General features: G+C 35.9%; 1 protein-coding gene across 3 annotated transcripts in view; it reads right to left on the reverse strand.

The window, feature by feature from the left end:
• The window catches only part of GABA-B-R1 (gamma-aminobutyric acid type B receptor subunit 1), a 178,191-nt gene extending 157,752 nt beyond the window's left edge, over positions 1-20,439 (reverse strand). For all 3 annotated transcript variants that reach the window (XM_069056201.1, XM_069056200.1, XM_069056199.1), the window contains exon 1: positions 20,035-20,439. In XM_069056201.1, coding sequence (XP_068912302.1) covers positions 20,035-20,037 — 3 coding nt within the window. In that variant the 5' untranslated portion in view covers positions 20,038-20,439. The remainder of the gene's footprint in view (positions 1-20,034) is intronic.
• Positions 20,440-21,075: the final 636 nt, after the last annotated feature.

Consider the following 21,075-nt stretch of genomic DNA (forward strand, 5'->3'; position numbering starts at 1 on the left):
ACAAACAACAGTAAGATTTAAACAGCTGATCCGTGATCCGTAATCCGTTATATAACTACCTTGTCCGTAGCGCGTTCACAATCGACTCTTCAACGTCAACTTTGACGGGAAATTTAAATGAACACCCGATACATTGACGATCCTTAAAAAGCTTGTGAACAGATGTAAAGGATGAATCATGGTTACAATTGTGAGATCATAAAATGAATAATAAAATAAAATTTAAAAAAATATATTTAATACATAATATTGTATTTAACGTGAATCTTGTTTTGCAAATTTTCAATTTGCCAAAATTGTTAATTTTTTACCACTTTCTTCGCTGTTTTTTACGATATACTGACAACTTGACTCGCAGTCAAGCAATGTTGCCATATCACGTAAATGTCATTAGTCAAATCTTTTAATTTTCTATAATTCAATCACCTAATTAAAAATCCAATCACGTGCGTCGTGCCATAACGCAATTAAATAAAAATAAATATTTCATTTGATCATTTAATTTTTTTAAACAGCGTTAGACATAACAATTGTTATTTTTATATTGGGTGATTCAAAATGATTGGGGATAAGTATGGCAAGTATGTACGGAAATTCATGTGGCAACTGTGTGGGTAGAATAAAGTTGACATTTCTTTGACAGTTCATAGTCGCGCAGTTTTGAAAACTGTCAAATCAATGTGCAATGGTATAAAAAATCAAATGCACGCTTATGAAATGTCATACAAATGTCAAATCTACCCCACCCACACAGTTGCCACATACATTTTCGTACAAAGTTGCCATACTTATCCACAATCATTTTGAATCTCCCAATATTAAGTGCGTGAAGTGAGTGTTTCTTGTGCATGAAAAGATCTTTTACGCCGAGACGCTGGTCATTTCACTCGCGTTTTAAACTGGCCATAAAAAGTCCAATTTACACACGAACTCGTTAAATAAACTACTATTGTGTAAATTAGTAAATTTTTTTAGGAATAAGACTTGTGCTTAATTTTATTGCACAGAAGTGTACATCTGTAATCTGTATTAATTAGGCTACGAGTTGACTTCTCTTTTCCTTTGCAATCAAATGTTTCTTTATAAGTACAGGGTTATTATAAATGTTTCTAACATCGTAGGTAGCTGTGCGCTATGCTTTAGGTGCGCCGCTACGCCCACTAGATGTTGTTAGAAACATTTATAATGACCCCGTGCATATTTGCTACTCGCCCGATTTACGTTTTAAGATTTCATAATGATTTTTTTATTAAGTAATTTTTCCCCAGTAGTGAGTATTTGCTACACAATTTAATTGTAACCAGAATCAAATTTTTATTTTTTATTGTCAAAATTTCTCCAATTTTGATTTTTTTATACTAATTTTTTTCTTTCCCTTACTTTTACTACATACCATTTCAATCTCTTTTCTAGTTCATTTTTGTTTGCTTTTGCCTCATTCTCATTTATTTTTAAAATTTTAAAGCTTCCTAATTCTACTAGTTCCTTCGATGTTTGTAGCCGCATTTATTTATTTATTGTCCGTCAATTTTCCTTTTGTCCTTTCTCATCTCAACTAATCTACAAATTATAACAATTTCAATCACATTTTCTTTTATATCCTTTGTTCTTATTATTTTCTTTCTTATGTTGACATTTTTTTCTATTCGCTTTATAGAGTTTTCCTTATTTACATTTATTTTCTTTACATCCTATTCTTACATTTTTCATGCTTTTGTTATCTCACCACTACATTTTCTCTTAGTTACGAAACAAAACTTGTCGTTCCAGTTGAAATATATAATTTTCCCCCGGCGTGAGTAATAGGGAAATTGCCTATTGCACCGGATAAAGCGGCAACCCCTGCAAAAAACCCTCACGCCACATCACCAGCGCGAGATAGGGGTGAGTTAAACCTTTACGGTCGCTCTATTCTCACAAGTAATTATAAATAAACGAATAAGCTGTAAATCTGTGTCGTGACGTAACTGCTGGGGAACGAACGGCGGGAATAACCCGGATCTTCCGGTTTATAGCTGCGGTATAGCGTCTGTCGGGGTTTAGCAACTTTCTAAAATTGGCCCTAGATTGTCTTTCCCCTCAAACATATTTTCTAATAATAAGCGAGACGTGGAGCTGACGTGTAATCACGCCGGAATTTACTATTCAAACGATGAACGCTTTATTAAACCAGGTAAGAAATAAAGCTTCAATTAGTGGCAGCATAAACGTACTGAAAACGCTTTCGACTGACTAATCAAGCTTTATTTAAAAAAATACAATATTTTGTTCGCGAAAATCCTGGGAAAGTGAGAAGTGGAGAGGGCGGGACTTGATTGTAAGCGAACTTGTCGGACTAAAGGTCACGTGACGCCCCCTTCATGTTCAGCCGCAACAACAGATTTCTTTCGCTTTTAATTACGACGAAAACAACAAAACTGAAACTGATAAGAATCGCCCCAGCAATTTCCTTGATTTTATCTCCAACAAATAGTTTTTTGAAAATGAAATACAGTATACAGTTGCATTTCCTTTTTTTGTTTTGTTATAGTTATTGATTGTTTGTCGAGTTGTTTCGTGACAAGGTAAAAACCGTCGTCATTACTATTCTTCTGCCGCCCCTCATCCAGATATTCCCGCAGGGTGCGTTCGCTTCCCCCGAGATCCCGCCGCCACCCATTAACCCTAAGACCTAGTGCGAGCACGCTTTGGCGGCGAACGTGTGGGATTTTCTCTTTTTGCAGTTCGGCTCGTAATGACAGCCCCGTCACACTTTCTTCATCCCTCAGCCGGCCGCCCCCGACAGAACCATGATTAATTCAGGGGGTTGGTTGCAGGGCCGCACTCATAATTTATGGAATTCGGGCCTAAAACGTCTCTAAATTAATACGTTTAATTTCTAAAAGGGCCTAATGAAACTAGTCGGAGGAGTCGTTTCCGGGCTTAGGCGTCGGTATTAATATTCATTAGATTGCGCCAACTATTATTAGCGTAATCTTTGGAGATAGTTGTTGGTTGTGTAGTCTTATAGATGACTTAGGGAAGATGCGTGACCGAAATATATGGTCTGTTCAATAACACTCAACTTTGACCTCCGGAGCGCCACGGAATATTAAGGGAGCCGTCGAGGGATCCGGAGGCTCCATCTTCCGGTACGGAACTGCGGAGGACTCTCGAAAACTCATTTTGTCACCGTTTAGTGTGACAGGGTGGTTTAATACGCGGACTTGGAGGGGTGACAAGCGCGCCGAATTTACAGGGTGATCACGTTTAATTAATGGGGCGAGATGTTGCGAAACGTGAGCCATCATGGTCCAATTAACTCTTGACTAATACTTAGTAGAGATATCCCTGAAGAACTTTGTTGTAGATTTGGAACCAAAATTTTTTTTTCAAATTCGGCGCAGCCGAGGCTTGAAAAAAAAACGAGGACAAAAGGCACTTTTCGGCAGGAGTGTACATTAAATTTTTAGGTGACCGCAGGTACTACAAAGCAAAAGGAATCATTTCAAAAAAAGCAAAAATGTTTTTCAAAACTTCAATAAATTACATTTTCGCTAAATTTTTTGGGTTTTCAAAGTAAAATTATTTAGGACCAAAATTTTGTCTCTCGATGGACCAAGGAATTTTTGTTTTCGTTTGAAAAACGTAATCTATCTAATTTTGTATTTTGGAAGTTTTCAATGCTTGTGTGGAAAAACCAAAACGTCACTTTGCAATTTCAAATGATGAAAATCGCTTGTGTGAAGCCCTTCTCCGAACGTAAGAATTTATGAACTCTTGCGGAAATTAACCGAAAGTTTTCAGCGCTCCGAATCCTCCCCCGACGCCGACCCAAAGTGATTTTATTTCAGAGGGGGCCAATTTGTAGGGAGCGTCGTTCAGGGGACTCCCATGCATAATTCAATCCGATCGAACTTTTATTTTACCAAAAATTGCCGTCGCGACTGCTTGCATTCGGTGATGGATCAGGGAAATTTGCTCCTGACACTTTGCCAAAAGTGTAGCACAGATACGATTGCGTCATACATCACTCCATTCTAATAACGCCAACAGATGGAATAAGAAACGCCATTTTTTCCATCCCAATTAAGATCTCCTCGGGACCCGGACTACTGTCATTCATTTCCGGTAGATATCACAGGTGAATTAAATTCAAACACCCGGAACGACACTTCTTACCAGCGCGTTCGCGCCTAAATGTGACAGTTCGACCCTGCGGGGTGAGCAGCAATTGACAGCTGACACCTCCACATTTGCGAAATCCGAAAAATATCTTGCCAACAAACAATTTCGCTCAAATTTTAGATTAATATCGACAAATTTCTCTTCCTAACAATTCAACTTTCTTAAAAACATATAAATCAGAGATTGTTATTGCGGCAAGTTGTCCAAACTTTAAATCATTTTTATATGATTCGTTTTTGGAAGAGGACGTTCGACTCTGACGGCGTGGATGCCTGATGTTTCCGGTTTAACCGGAAATAACATCAATATCATGTCTGGAACAGCGACGGCACCGACATCTTTTATTTAAAGTTGTTACATTTTAACGAAATCTACTTTTCATTTGGGGCATATAAATGACCGTCGACGGAGTCATATGACGTCATAGTCAATAAAGGTGATTTTTGCAAATCAAGCGAAATGTCCCGAGCCTGACGATTTGGGCGTGACGATTTTAGCGTGTCGCAAGAAGCCAACTTCACTGGCCGTGTGCTGCGCCTAAAGAAGTTTTCATTTCAAAAAAAAATAATTGTGACAATGAATTACTAATTATATGTTTTATTAGACGTGTATAAAAGATTTACATTGGTTGTAGTTATGTCGTGTAAGTTTTTCGGCGTTTATTATTACACTATCCCACCTCCACCCGGCGGCACGGCAATTTTGCCGGAGTACATACACTATTACGGATATTACTATCAAGTAATAGTGCAGTGCTTATCAACATAATTACCGGCGTCTTGCCTCCGCATTTTGACTTTGTTGTGTATTATGTTCTGTGTCAATGTTAAGGAACTTCCTCACTATGTGACATGAGTATAATAATATACCTTTTTGAATTTCAGCTACCAATGTGTTATCTAAATCCAGAATTTTTAAATTTTTAAAAAGAGATTGCGGTACTATTCCCGTTGCTGAAATTACAAGTGGTAAAATCGAAATTTTTTCTAAACACCAAAGATTTCTCATAGCAACGGACAGCTCTAAATATTTATTAATTTTTGTGTTATATGTCTGTGTTATATTATGTGAATTTGGAACAGCTATATCTAAAAGATATGCTTGCTTTTGTTGTTTATTTAAAATTATAATGTCTGGTCTGTTATGCTTAATATGAATGTCAGTTAAAATTGTTCTATCAAAATATAACTTGTAACTGTCATTTTCCAAACAACTTTCTGGTGTATAACTATAATGTGGTTGTGTATTCTTTAATAAATTGAATTTAACAGCTAAATTCATGTGTATAATTTTAGCGAATATATCGTGTCGTTTTTTATATTCGCTTTGAGCCAAAACGGTGCAAGAAGAAATAATGTGTTCAATTGTTTCCCCTTCAGTTCCGCAAATCCTACATTTATCAATTATCGATTGTAAACCGCATATGTGTTTTTTATAATTTCTTGTATTTATAACACGATCTTGTATTGCAAATATAAAACCCTCCGTCTCAGGGTGAATATTTGATTTCTTAAGCCATGCATGAGATGCCTGAATATTAACTTCTGGTTGTTCCAGTTCTTTAAAGTATCTCCCATGTAAAGACTTCTGTTTTATATTTGCTATTGTGTCAGGTATATTTGGCTTAACAATGTCTGAAATTATATTATCACTTAAATTTAAAGGTGTGTAGCCTTTATCGGCTGAAACCAAAGCATTGAAAAAGGTGTTATCACGAGCTCTATTGAGGAAATAATTTTTTAGTGAAGCAATTTGATTTTTTAGCAGTATTTCTAGATTTGAAAAACCCCTACCACCGTTTTCGCGTGGTAAATTAAATCTTTCAATAGCAGATTTAGGATGGTGTTTACTAAATTTGGTAAAAAGAACTCTAGTTTTAATGTTTATGTTCTGTAAATTAGTTTTGGACCATTTTATAACACCGAAAGAATAGGTCAGTAATGGAACAGCATATGTATTAACTGCTTTAATTAAATTATTACCGTTTAATTTTGATTTTAAAATAGATTTAATTCTTAAATAAAATTGTTTTTCTAAATTTTCTTTTATAATTGAGTGTTGAATATGATTTGATTGATTAATACCTAAATATTTATAAAATTCTCCTTTATTTAAATTTTTAATGATTTCTCTTCTTCTTGAGTTATATATTCTAAATGTTCGTAATGACCGCGACATATTGATTGCATTTTACACTTATCAATACCAAAACTATCCCACCTCCACCCGGCGGCACGGCAATTTTGCCGGAGTACATACACTATTACGGATATTACTATCAAGTAATAGTGCAGTGCTTATCAACATAATTACCGGCGTCTTGCCTCCGCATTTTGACTTTGTTGTGTATTATGTTCTGTGTCAATGTTAAGGAACTTCCTCACGATGTGACATGAGTATAATAATATACCTTTTTGAATTTCAACTACCAATGTGTTATCTAAATCCAGAATTTTTAAATTTTTAAAAAGAGATTGCGGTACTATTCCCGTTGCTGAAATTATAAATGGTAAAATCGAAATTTTTTCTAAACACCAAAGATTTCTCATAGCAACGGACAGCTCTAAATATTTATTAATTTTTGTGTTATATGTCTGTGTTATATTATGTGAATTTGGAACAGCTGAAAAAAAACTATTACTATTACTACTATTGTTATTAGGAGATGTTATTTGCTGTAGTAGGTAAGTGACGCTGTTTGCATGAATGTTTGCGTATTAAATTGTACGAAAGCAAACAGAAACACAAACAAAATAATTGTATTACGCCTCTGTCTCTATTTCTTCATCTCAAACAAATATTTTCGAGAGATCTGTTTATTTCCACCGGCATTTTTCACACGTACGGTGTATGTGACGTTGGCAAGGGATGACAACAAAGGGTGGTATGAGAGAAAAGATCAGTCCTCCTCGAAAGAAAAATCAATGAAGGAATGATTTGCACAGGGCGAAAAATTTGGAATTAGAGGAGAAATGAGGAGGGAAATTAGTGAATAATTTATGCGCCCTGAAAAACACCGCTGCAAGACATGCACCGCTATCGATTTGCGCCCCAGCAAATATTATTGCTGGGGGAGGTGTACATCGATACTGCCATGTCAATCTGGGGGTGATTTATGCCGCAACAATAAAACTTTCCAAATTAGACGCCCCGTCAAATGGGGTGGGCCGATAAAAAAATAGTCCCACTCAATTAGTATGTGCGCTCACATCGGACAAATTTCCCAAACTCAATAAATTTTAATTGAAACGCCATCAAACGCGATTTGGGGTGACGAGACGGGGTGTTTTAACAGTCGTCAGCCGAAAATTAAAAATGTATTGGGGGTGCGTCGACGAGGCCAGATTTGGAAAGTACCGAGTTTAAAAATTGTGGTGGGGAGCGCGGTGCCCCTGTGGCGCGGCGTTTGCTAACACCGGTCACGTGTCTTAACCTGCGAGCAGTTCGGAAGCAATTAGATGATGTACGTGCAAATTCAGGAAATTGTGATGTGACAAACAAGTCTGCCATTAAAATCGAACGATGTAAATAATTTGGGGATAATTCTATTAAAAGATAAACGACACAAATCGACAGTGTCATTAATTAAAAGGCGAAGATAAGCGCGGAATTACTACAATAACTTGTTTTGGTAAGTTGGCGAAGTTTCCCGGACGTGACGTCACAGCTCCGACCTTTCCGTTAATTCGCGATGCAAGATAACCGTCCTAATTACGATTCTCATTTGGGAATTTTCTGCTCCTTTAAACTGTTCCAGGGCGATCTCAATTTTAGATTAGTTTTTTCGGAGGGAAGCTCGACCGGAAAGTGTACCTAGTTCCGGCTAAAATCAACAGTTTTAATTCAATTCCAACAATAAGCGATGTGGGGCGAGCGAAAAGGACGAGGAAATGGGTGGATCGTGGCTGCGCCGCAGGAACTGGATATGGATTGCTGATATATCGGTTAAGGACGAGCGCTGCTTTTACAAATTCACAAATAATTGATGGAAATTAGAGGAGTGGCATGGACGAGGTCCTGGTGCATTTTTCACGCAGTCCTCCAGGAAATTCCGGGGCAAAGCGCAAACGTTCGCGAAGCATCGAAGTTCGTCGCGTTTCGTTCAAGCGAATTTAAATCCACACTGTCCCAATAGAATGTTGTGCGGAATTCGCTAAATGACGAACTCATCTGCAACCAGACATTCGTCAAACTTTTTTCATTAGATTGGGTCTCGATGCCCGCAAAACGGATAAAGCAAACAGTTTAAAGCAAGACTGGGTTTGAAAATAACAAACAGCGATCGACAAACATGTTTTTTGATGAAAAAAAGAAAGAGATAATTAGAAAACTGTAATTTTCGGGTTTATGTACAGGCAGGACGTAAAAGTAAATCACGGGGAATCTGGCAAGACATTAAACAGCAAATCGTAAATCTCGCAGACGGCCGGAGAGTATTAAGAGGAAATAAAAAAATATGTGGGGTGTGGACGAGGAAACAATCTGGAGGAGCACTTCGTGTGTCCCAAAATTTAAAAAATGGGTCTATTAGTTGTTACGATATAAATTGATGAAAGGAAAATAGTGCAGGTGATGAATGGGAACTTTTTGATTAGGATTTGGGAGGTTATTTTTCAAAAAATGAGTACTAATGAGTGAAATACGAGTTGCACGAATTGTTCTTCATCTCAGATAAAAATCAAAACAAACAAGAACAATTTAAAAGAAAGTAAACAATTTGCTTTTGGAAACAAGTAAAAACACTACCAATTTTTGAAAATCTTGTGTTTTCAACAGATATTTGAGATCAATCACGCGGTCAAATTAAATTTTAAGTTGATTCGAATTTTTTCATTTTAAATTTTGAATTTTGGCCCCGCAAGATTTCCAGTTTGACCGAAAAACATACAAACAAAAAGTTTCTTTACCAGTTTGTACATGAAGGGATGCAAATATAGATCCCACATTTTTGCAGTCCAATTCTCCCTGCCACACCCTCTAGGGGTGGAAAGTCAACAAAAGGGTGCTAATTGGATAACACTGATTTTTGTCAGTCCTACATGAAAATGATCTAAATATTTTTTGGAGCTTATTGAATTCTGAACAAATTTACATATATGCAAAATCTCGGTAGCTTTGATAGTTTTTACGATAATGGCGTCAGAATGTCCGTTCGTGCGACGCGACTGAGCGACTGAGCGATTAAAAACTCGCCGCACCGTTGAAGCTGCGTGTTGCTAAACTGATAAATTGATTTTGAATATTTATATCCGTTTTTAGAGAGAATAAAATTGTGTTTAAAATGGTAGTAGAAACATTGAAATTACTCAATAACTACAAAAGCTATAGGTGTTCAAAGTTGACAGAAGAGGTTATGTTTGGGGGAATTACTCTTGTGACGTTTTTCACTCGCAAAAATTAATCGTCTGTACAAATTTAAAAACATCACCATAAATCTATTGAGAATAAATTGTCGATAAAATGATGTGTAGATCAAGATAATAGTAAATTACCGTCATAAAATACTGACGATTGTATTAACACTCATCCATCTAAAAACCTAAATGAGGAAAAATTATTTTAGTCGATAATTTCTAACGAGAATGTGTAAAATTAAATTTTATGATTTGAAATTTTCCTCATTGAAAGTCTTGGAGTGCCTAATAGACTAGTAATGTTTAAAAAGATTTTCCTTAAGAAGGTTTTAATGAAACTTTGAAAACAACTGTCTGAGTTTGAGCGCTCATAACTTGCGAAATATTTCAGGTAATTCAATTATCGGTATACTATTCAATCGGAAATTTAATTGTTAACAGATTCCGTGAGTTTCTTTTAATTTGTAATGATAACAAATAATTCATGGGAAAAAAACGTCGCAGGGCTAATTTCAACACACATGACATATAGAATCAAATTTGACCGCCAATAACTTCTGGGATTGTCGATCAATGTCAATTTTTCTGGTCCCGTTTTAAAGATAATTTTATTCCCTACGAAACCATATAGAGAAATTGAAAGTCTGGGTGTTGGTAATAGAACAGGTAATTTTTGTTATGAGGTGACATTTCGATCGCTTAGTCGCTTCGCTTCATCTCACGTTCTAACAGCGTTATTGTGAAAAGTATTAGTCCATCTAAATTTCGAGAGGATTCAATTTGTTCAAAACTTAATGATCTACAAAAAACATTCGAATCATTTTCACGTAGGACTAACACAAATCAGCATTATCTGCTTCATAAACTTTTTTGACATTTCAACCCCCAAGAGGATGATTGAATTCCACTTGAAAAATCGAAAAAAATTATTGTAGCTCTTAATCTTTGTAGATTTCATTAGTATGTACTGGTGGCAAAAATTATTTGTTCGGAATTTGTTTCCTGCCGACTGATTTGATACTTTTTTACATTTTTTAAAATCAATCCTAATAATGCACTATTTACTTAAATAAAATATTTAAAAATACAACCAATGAAATAATTTCTGCTAACACTTCATCAAATTGACAGTCTCTTCACAAATTAAACATTTGGTAATTTATTCCATCAATAAACTCAGGATTTATTATCAGCTCCCTTCTACATTTCCCTTTTACAACACAGATTTTCGTAATGTACCAAAAAAAATTAATTTACTTTCTAAAACATGTATAACGTCGTTGAAACTTTTTTATTGGCACTCGTTTTATGTAACGTACACCTACGTCACTTTTACAGCGAAAGTTTCAAATTGGAATCACTTCTTGTACAGAGAAAGCTTGCTAGAAACAGTTTAAGATCTAATTTCACCAAGATAACGTTACGTATGTATGGAAAACGTGAAGGAAAGTTTCAGTAGCGATAAAAGTTGTCGGACGCGTGTAAAAAGTGGAATGTGGAAAGAGAGGCAAAAGAATTAAATCAAAACATGGTGTTTTTAATTAAGTAAAATGGGAAAACAGTCAAAATAAGTAAATAACATGCAGTGTATAAAAATGAAAAGAAATAAAAAATAATTAAAAATTGGCAACTTTCACAGAAATAAGATAATGTTGGCCCTAAAATAGAACCTTGGGGAACCCCACATGAAATTATTTAGTTGCAAGAATTTGATTAACTGTTAAAAATTAATTTACTGTTATAAAAATATTGTTCAGAACTTTGCAATGCAATTACGATATTCTCACCGATTTTGAAAATTTTCAAAAATGTTTTTCATTTTGAGATTATAATTTTCAGAATTAAATTTTTTATTGTCAGAACTTGAAAAGCAATTTCTTCATTAAGCTCGACCGCACCAAGCTCCTCCCAATTTCCTTGCATTATTCGCCGCCCCAGCGCCGCACTCGTTCGACCACCGCCAAATTAGACTCCGTCCCGTTGTAAAATTCCAGTCGTTAAATTTATTTTCGTCGATCTGTCACGGCCACACTTGAGCCCTTGATAGTGTTAATGCCGCAACGGGGGCGGCGTGGTCAAGGTCTCGCCCGGCCGCTAGTAATATCTCGATCTCGAATTCCTCGGGAAACGGAAAACTGTCCCTCGGAAAAACACGAAAATGGAGCAATTTTTCCGGGGGCGAAGTGCACGTAATGGTGGGGTTGTCCAGGGGGTGGTCGCGGAAGTAGTGATCGTTATCCGGTTTAAATAGCCTAATGCGGTATCGATTGGGCTTTCCCTATTACAGACAGAGTTTATCAAACATCGACAATCAGGGGAATTACAAAATAAATGATAATTTTCCACTTATGGCCACTTTAAAAAATGAAGGGCTCCTAAAGCATCGACTGACATAAAAAATAAATTGGGCACTTTTTTTAATAATCATAGTAATGATAATAATAATACGACTGTTAACAACTGTTATAATAAATAAGGATGACGTAATTTGTGTGAATTAAGCTCGGAGGAGTCACTGACAGTTTTTTGTTGAGTTTCGTCCGGAATTGAGGCCTACTTGGAATGTCCAGAGGGCCCACCACTTTCGCCCTGGGGTAGGTTCCGTTCGGACACGCAACACGTAATAAGTAAGAACAGAAATTCAGACAAATTGCGTTGAATTGGGAGCAACTAGAAAGAACGTGATCTTATTTCGCCGCCGCCGAATCAAATAAAATATTCACGGAACGAAAAGTTTTCGTATCGCAATCACAAAGAAAAATATGATCGAAAAACAACAGTTTTATTGATATTCCTCACGAAAATTTGTTTGATATTTCGTTTTATGTCATTGCTGGCAATTTTTTTCTGCTTGCTATCAATTCCGCCGTGTGAGTGACGCATTGATCAATTCGCAGCATCCGTTTATTTTATTGTGTTGTTGGGGGCGGGGGAGGGCCGGAAAGCTGAGGGTGACAGATGTAGGGTGGAAAATGACAGTTGGGGATTAAAAATATACAGGGTGTAATAAAAATAAGTGCATTTATTTTAACTGGTAATAGCACTCATCAATTACCACTACTTTTCTAAATATTTTTTTTTTCGAAAACAAATTCTGAAGGGTTTTAAAAATTAATCTAAATTTACTAAACCTTTGCTTACCAGCCCATCACACGATTTTAATCTAACTACCTACATTTAATAAAGAAATAAAACAAGGAGGTAACAAAAAACAAACGAAAGTGAGACCTTTTTATTCATCAAATGCAATACGAAGGGAATAAAACATTCAGTTTTTACGATTCCGGTTTAAAAAAATGTTCAGATTTATAAAATTGCATTCAACGTGAACGTCATGTCAAAATAAAGGGGGGACAAATGGCAATTCAATTTTGCAAATTCCACGAAATTTTATTTAGAAAAGTTGTCAGTTAAAATAAATGCACTTATTTTTGTTACACCCTGTATTTGAAAAGAATAATTCTTAATTATTAATAAACTTAAACTTAATATTCTAATACTAGTAAAGTGTTTTTATTCTGAAATTATTTCTACTACACAGATTTCTACCTTATGAAACTTTGATTATGTTATTCTCGCATCGCATGAATATGCATATAATATGCAAGATTAGTGTGGCGATAAATGTCGAGAGATTTTTCCAAAACAAATTTTTCACGGGTTTTAAAATTACACACTAATTAAAAAGTCAAAGTGATTAGTTGGAATGCAAATTAATTTATGCAGGAAAATTTAATTTATGTTTTACTAGTGTTACAAAATTTAAAAATAATTTCGTTAAATTATGTTTTGGTGAATTAGAACTTGTAAATGTTTTTCTTGTGTTGGCTTCAAAAAAGAACGTTTCTGGCATTTATTAAGTTCGCATTTGTATCGGCTGTTTTTTTAAATTTCATTTCAAAGTTGGCGCTGAAGGGTCGATTGTGAACGCACCACTTGTCAGTCTGCACGGTAGAGTAAGGCCGGTTTGAGATATGACATTTAGTGGGGGAACTCTGTGCGGACAAAATATTTCAATGGCGTAGCAAAACCGGTCACAGCAGAGAATAGCGGTCACAGTGACAATCACCTAATTGGGAATCTGTTGAACACCCCTATTTTACGAAAGATGGACTCGTCCGACTATTTTCAGTCTATGCACACCCCCACCAACTGTCATATCTCATCCCGGCCTTACTTTAAAAACACAAACAACCCAAAAAGTGAGGTTAGATTTAAGCAGCTGATCCGTGATCTGCCATCCGTGGTGCGTTCACAATCGACTCTTTAATGGCTACTTTGAGGAGAAATTTAGATGAACACCCCATGCGATATAGCATTTATTATCTTTGCATTAGAACTAAATGGATTTTATTAGGTTTGAATTCGTACTGTGGGCGGTGTTGTTTAATGTTAAATATGTTTGTAAAGGAGTTTAAAACGACAAATAAAAGAGAAATAATTTTGGAATTTTCATTTTCTGTTATCTTAAGAGAAAAAACAAACATCAGAAAAAAATATTACGCTCTTGAGAAATTGTTTATATCAATTTATTTATTTAAAAAACCAAGAAGAAAAGGAGAAAAACCTGATAATTAGGTATTTCGTTGAGTGCAATTGAAAAATAAACTTTAAACTGAATCTTCGCTTTTCGTATTAAAAATCGAAAATGGTTGGAAACTACTTTTAGTTTGTACTAAACATTTCTTTATGGTATCTATACACTACGTGAATTTTTTCAGAAGTTTTAAACAATATTTTGAGATTTTCTGTGCTCTGTAAGTCACGCGAAATTGGACATTTCGCAGCGCACTTTTCAACGTCTCACGCGTAAACTGTGTTAATTACAATATGACGGCCGACGATTTGTAATAGGACACTTTATATTCTACAAAAATGGTTCTATGCAATTTTATACAATCTGCTGCAGTTTTCGACACAAAAACGAATTAATCTCCAAAAACGAAATTTTTTTAAACAATTTCCTCTTGATTTTTTTAGAATTAGTATTGTTCGTTTAATCAGAAAATATTTAAGAATTCAAATGATTAAAAATGCAAAAGCAAAAATTTCACCTAGCACTACTGGCCACCTTATAATCATGTAAATTTGGATTCCACCCCGACAAACAAATATCGATTCGTAGATTAATTCATACAGACCTCGACACCGACTGACAAAAATAGATTACGCCTGTCGATAACATTTAAGCTGTTTAGATTAGTTTTATAGAGCAACTACACTTCCACTTCTTAATATTTTAACAGTGTGGTGCTCCACATTACAAGAGCTGTCATCAGACATTCAGTTATTAATGATAATGATATTCTGTTCACATTAGTTCTAAGCTAATGTATAAAGACACCCAACAACAACAAAACAAAAGTTTGTTTCAGTTTTTTTGGTGTTGAAGTGTGTTTTACGTGATAACACACGATATTTAATAATCGTGTGAATCAAACTACGACTTGATTATTGTTTAGCTTCAGTGCTGGTGTTAAAATTGTTGGTAATATTAACTGGCACTAATCTTGTACAAACACACAAAATATAGCCAAATTAGTTTCTGTTAACTAACTCAAAGTTGTCTAAACATTTCCAGCACAAATATTTAAGTTTAGTTTCCATCTACCGGCAAAGTGGCCGTGCAAGTTACCATCAAAGCAAATTGATAACGATCGGAAATAAATGATGCCTCCTGCCGGTTCATGGTGTGTTCCATTATACTTAAATAAAAATATGCCGTGATTAGGCCCTTCCATAAATATTTATGACAGGTCTTCCCGTTCCCAATAACATCGCGCAAATTCGCCATTAATTAAGGGATCCATTTAATGGCGTGGTTGCCTAAGAAATGCGTTCGGGAGTGGGACTAATTAAAACGGGGTGAAGGTAATTGGGGCTCGAGAGTCCCTAAATAAAAAACTATCGATACGGCCCTGAATGAAATTTATTCATGGGCGCTTTGCAGCTTTGAGAAATGGCCGAGTGAGAAATTAATTCAATTAAAATGTAGGGAAGAAAGGTGAGTAATAATGATAATAATAAAACTTGATTCCATTTGACATTTTATTGGAAAAGGTGGAAACGGTTTGTCGAATTTTTTTGATATTTGGAACGGGATCAGGAGAGGTTAAGTTCTATTGATCCTAGTTTTTCGAATTTTATATCTTCGTTTGTTTATCTCGATTTATTTAAAATACCGGTGTAGGTCAATTTTATATTTTTGAAAAGAGCATTTTTTCACGATCGGGAGTAGAAATCAACTTTTCGGATGTCAACATCGTGACAGAAGTAGAGCATTTTCTCCCTAGGGAGCAAATATTTGCAAATATTTGCTCCCTAGGGAGTTTTCATTTTTTTGACAGTTGTGACAAAAATCTAATGGGAGTTTTCATTTTTTTTGACTGTTGTGACAAAAATCTAATTGTGTTGTCAAGGCAACTACTAATTCCATTAAATTCATCGAAAGATGACAACTCATTTGTCATAATTTTTTTATTCTTAAAATTTGAGATTTTTGTACTGTTTCTACTCCCTACCGTGAAAAAAATAGTATATATACTTCTGGAGAGAATGCTCATTTTTCCCTCGGTGCTTTGTAGCCCTCGGGCTTCGCCCTCTGGCTACAAACTGCACCTTAGGAAAAATCATGCATTTCTCTCCCTCAATATATAATATACTATTTTTTCTGAATTGAATGACACAGGACTTGCATATCTTGTTCCTTATCAAAATTTAAAAAAAGATTATATTAGGTGTTAAACAAGCTCATTATTAAAAAGTAAAATTTAGTTACCTTTAAAACTTGTTGTCAAAGTTGCAACTTAAGCAACTAAGTGTTGTAAAAATGCCAGGTTTCAGTGAAACCGAGAGCATAGAACTCTTCTCGTAATGATTGGATGTGGGGTTAAAAGACGAAGTTGAAGTTCCTTTCAATGAAAATTGTCCAAATAGAGAAGTTATCTCCAGGTCGACAGTCTCAAGAACTTTAGAAAGGTTTAATAAAAGTGAAATTGTTAAAAACGTCCTGGACAACCAATGGTTGTTACAAGCAATAACAATTCAATTAATTTTATGTTAGATGTAGCAGGAAGGGCAAAGACCTCAACAGCAGTTAGTTTTGAACCACAACATGAGTACAGGACCAGTTCAAAAAGTAATGAAACGCGAAAAGCATCGTCCCTAGAAAATTCATTTGCTGCAAGAAATAAGCGAAGACGACTTTGACCGCAGAATTGAATTTTGCGAAACAACGATGCAGAGGATTAACCAAGATGTCAACTTCATCACCTGTGAGCTCTGATCAGACGAGTCAACTTTTTGCTTCAATTGACATGTTAAACGTCACAAGTGTAGATTTTGGTCAAAGAGAATTCCACATTGGATGGGATTGGTTTACACGCAGAGTCCACAGAAATTATGTTTAGTGTTGGCACCATATTATCGCACCTTTCGTTATTGATGGCAATTTGAATTCTGAAAAATATCTACAACGTTTGCAACAATATTCAAATATTCCCAAACTATAAAAATTGAGATGTGGCTTCAACAAGACGGAAATCCACCTCATTTTGACATTTCATTCATTGCATTACAACTGACATTTTTTCCGAAAAAAAAATATAGAAAAAAGCGCTTCAAGTTTTAACGATATTCATTTCACTATTACATGTGTGAATCACTTTGATCGATTACGAAATATGCAACACAGCTAAGAAAGATGGTAAGGAACTTCAGCAATGTTAGGAAATAGGAGTTCACACAATAACGTTTCGTTTTCAATTGTGCACCTTTAGTTGAGAGTGCCGAAAAAATTTAAAATAAAATTTTTAAAATTCTAAGAGTTCACATTTAGACAGCCAAATACATTCGAATATTCTTTTTGTTCTCGCCAATAATACACCTGTCTCGTTTTGAAGCAGTTTAAACACTCCAACAAAAAAATGACATAAGTGTAAAATAATTAATTTATCATAAAACATGAATCTCAGTTTTTAGTAAAGTAATATGATTATATATTTTTATTGAGGTATATATTTTATATTTTATGAAAGAGAAACCATTTGTAAATACCATAACAGATAAAGATCAATAAAACGTAATTTCGTGCTTTTGCATTTTTGTGGTTTTGCTGTTAAAGCTAGTTTTATTGAATTTTAGCATGCATTGGATTAATTATTGGAAATAATAATTTCTAAATATTACTTGTATCGAGTAATTTCTTCACATTTCACACTTTAATTTCAATTGCTTAGACAGACTTAAGACAATTTCAAATTATTGACTTTTCTCTTGTCAAAAATGCGGCACCCTCCACCCTTCAAAAATTTAGAATCGTCTCTCTTGCTTCTGGGGGATTGTCCATGGTCCAAATTGCCTTGTGGAAACCTTTTCAATTTTTCCTCGTTGGAATTTCTCATTCGGTGGTTTATTTTTCGGTATTTAACATTTTGCAATGATGAGTCTGACAGCAACAGTCAGTGACAATGGTTGACAGTACTAAAAAATAAGGTTAACCATCCTAATGCTTGCTTTACAACTTTATGTTACTCAACTGACTTTCACAACCAAAGTAATTTGTCCCCAATAGTACCAAATTAGGTTCACTGAAGAACACAAGACGTTTAAGATCGCATCTTACAAGTACGTCCGTAACGGCCCCCAAATTAATATGCAGTGGGTGTAGAAAGCTCGAATGTGTCTTCGGGAACTTGGTGAAAAATTTTCTGATGTTACTGTAATTGAGATAAACTTTGGGAACACACTCGATCATGTGGCATGTGGCATGTGAAGCCAGCAGCGTTAAGAGACAATCAAGAAGTGGCAGAGCAACGAAACGAACTCCTGACACTGTTGAAAATGTGAGACGAGTAGTGAAAGATGACCTCAGAAGTCTTTAAGAAAACTTTCACAACAAGTGGACTTATCGTACAGGACATGTCAGAAATTTGTTGAAAAGACTTGGTGTTGCAAGAACTTCAGCCATCAGATTATGAAAAGAAAAAGACTTATTGTCACTGGTTCAATCAAACAATGAACAACGATCTTCTGGATTTATGCTTCTTTAGCGACGAAGCTTGGTTTTATTTGTCGAGATGTGTAATCTCACAAAATATTGTGGACGTGGAGTGCAAAAAATCTCAATTATTTTCAAGAATCTGTCCATTACACTCGTACACCCCGACCAGTTACATTATGATTATTTTCAACAGAATGGGACAACAACTCACATTGCTCAGATAACACTAAATTACCCTAAAAGGAATTTTGCGACGATCGTTTGATCAGCATCCACACAAACCACATGTATCCACCTCGATCACCTGATTTGACGCCACCTAGTTGTTTCTTGTTCCAGACTTAAAAAACAGCGCCTTTAAACAACCAGTACAGACAATTAACGACTTAAAACCAAGAATCAGCAAAGAATGTATAAATGTTCCACGAGAAATTCTCAGTAGAGTTAATACTCTGTTCATTATTAATTAATTTTTTTGCGTTTCGTAGATCCATGAAGTTTGAAATCCAAAAACATTTTGTAAATTTAATCTAACATTTTCAAACAATCAACGTTATTGTAATATAATTAAGTAACGCCCTACGTTTTGACTGAATTTGTCTCCTCAAAAAAATCATGCTCTGCTAGATGTAAGATTTAAAAAAATCACCCGTTATTAAAAATGGTTTTTGTTATCGCATGAGAAGGTACCTAACATTGAAGATTTTAATTCGATGTTTAATTGTCATCTATGTATGCGTTCGATATTATCGTTAATGTTGAACATCGATCTTGTATATTTAACTTCTCAATCTCACCCATCGGTGCTGCATTCGCAGCAGCACCAATTTCCACCAGGTTAAATGACATTAAACTCAACACTTCTTTTCCCCGACTGGTAAAAACCGGTGCTCAGAACCAACATTGGAGTGGGTAACGCCAACGGTGTCTTCCTCTACTCGAGCCTAAAGTGGTGTTTAATTTGAATCTGTCAGATTGTGTATGATATTCACATTACAGGCGTGATTGCATTTCTAAAATTATACACTGTTATTAAGCAACAAAGTATGAACTGATAGAGAGTTTGAAACCACAAAATATCAAAATTAATAAATAGTGGCTTGCGTTAACAATAAAAAATGAGTGGAATTTACATAAGATTACGATTTTACCACTGGTCTCTACAAACCTAAATTAAAATTTAAAAGTATTGTCTGTACGTGAAAACGTTTTATTTAAAATTGAAAAAGCAGTATGATGTTGTTCTGGCAGCGTTAGAAATGTTTTTAACGAGCGACAAAATGACATTGTGGGTGCGTAACATGGTACTCACGGTGAGTTTATCGTGTGATATTAAAGAGCGATGGTTTTTACGACCGTCGTACAGTTTTTCTAATAACTAGTAACGTCCGCGACGGTAATCAATCCGGCCTAAACGCCGTGCCACCGGAGCACATAATTAATAATAATGGGGGGAACATGTGCAGAGCTCGTCTCACGGCCGAGCAAAATGAGTGAGCGCGTCTCACTTACCATTATTTCATATCTTAAATAAATCTCAATCGTAGAAGAGGTAAATTAATCGAAACTGTCCGGAGCAGCGGTCGCATACGCTCATGTCATTTCCCGTGAAAAACCATGGCACAGGAAAATGAAGACGGCCGGGTCGACGGATCGGGCACACCTCCCTGGAAAAGCGTGCATGTCGCTATCCCAAGGGCTCCGGGCTCCGGTGCAGCCGCTCACTGGCACAGTCCATCGCGATCACAGTTGGCACACCGGCTTTTCCGCTTTTCCGACGCTCGAATGTTCGCTGTCGGCCTCCTACAACGGACCGCACTCCATGCCGCGTATATTGATCACTTTCCCACTATTTCACCTGTGCAATCTCTCCGGCCGAGCTTTTAGGGAAACTTGCTTCCCAGCCCGCGGAAATGGCAACAATGAAGTCCCGATTTCCCCCACCGCTTTCTAAGCTAGCTTGGGGCTGCCTAGGCGACCGCGCACGCCGCCGACTCGATTATTGTGTTATAAAAAATTAACCGCTTCGCCTCTGTTACCTATCGTTCATTTTTCCTCTTCTCTTCGATTCTCACCTTTCTTCACTCCTTTCCCACACACCCAAAAACACACGAAAAATCCACACCCACCTCAAAAAAATCACAAAACAATACTCTCACCCAACACACTACCCACAAAACAACAATCAACAAACTCCAAATCAATTGCCTAAAACAAAACACAGACAATCATTACCATTATTATTACTACTATTATTACTACATCTTGTATCAAAAACACTTCACTCCATCGACGCACAAAAGCAGGCTGGTATGATTAATTCTGAAAAATCTTTAGCATCCCCAAGAATGCAGTTTAGGACCTTTGCTCTTTCGGTGTATAATCGAAGTTTGGGCAAAAACTTTCGGCTCGTTTTCGGTGTTTCGAGGGATTTTTGCACCGCCACACACGCCGCCCCCAGACACCTTAATTAAACCGAACCGGTCGACTTCCAATAATTACGTCCTTTGTCCCGGAGTTAATCTACAAATTTGTGCCGCCCCTAGACAGGAG

This window comes from Tenebrio molitor, chromosome 8 (genome assembly GCF_963966145.1).
Source record: "Tenebrio molitor chromosome 8, icTenMoli1.1, whole genome shotgun sequence".
Classification (NCBI taxonomy): Eukaryota; Metazoa; Arthropoda; class Insecta; order Coleoptera; family Tenebrionidae; genus Tenebrio; species Tenebrio molitor.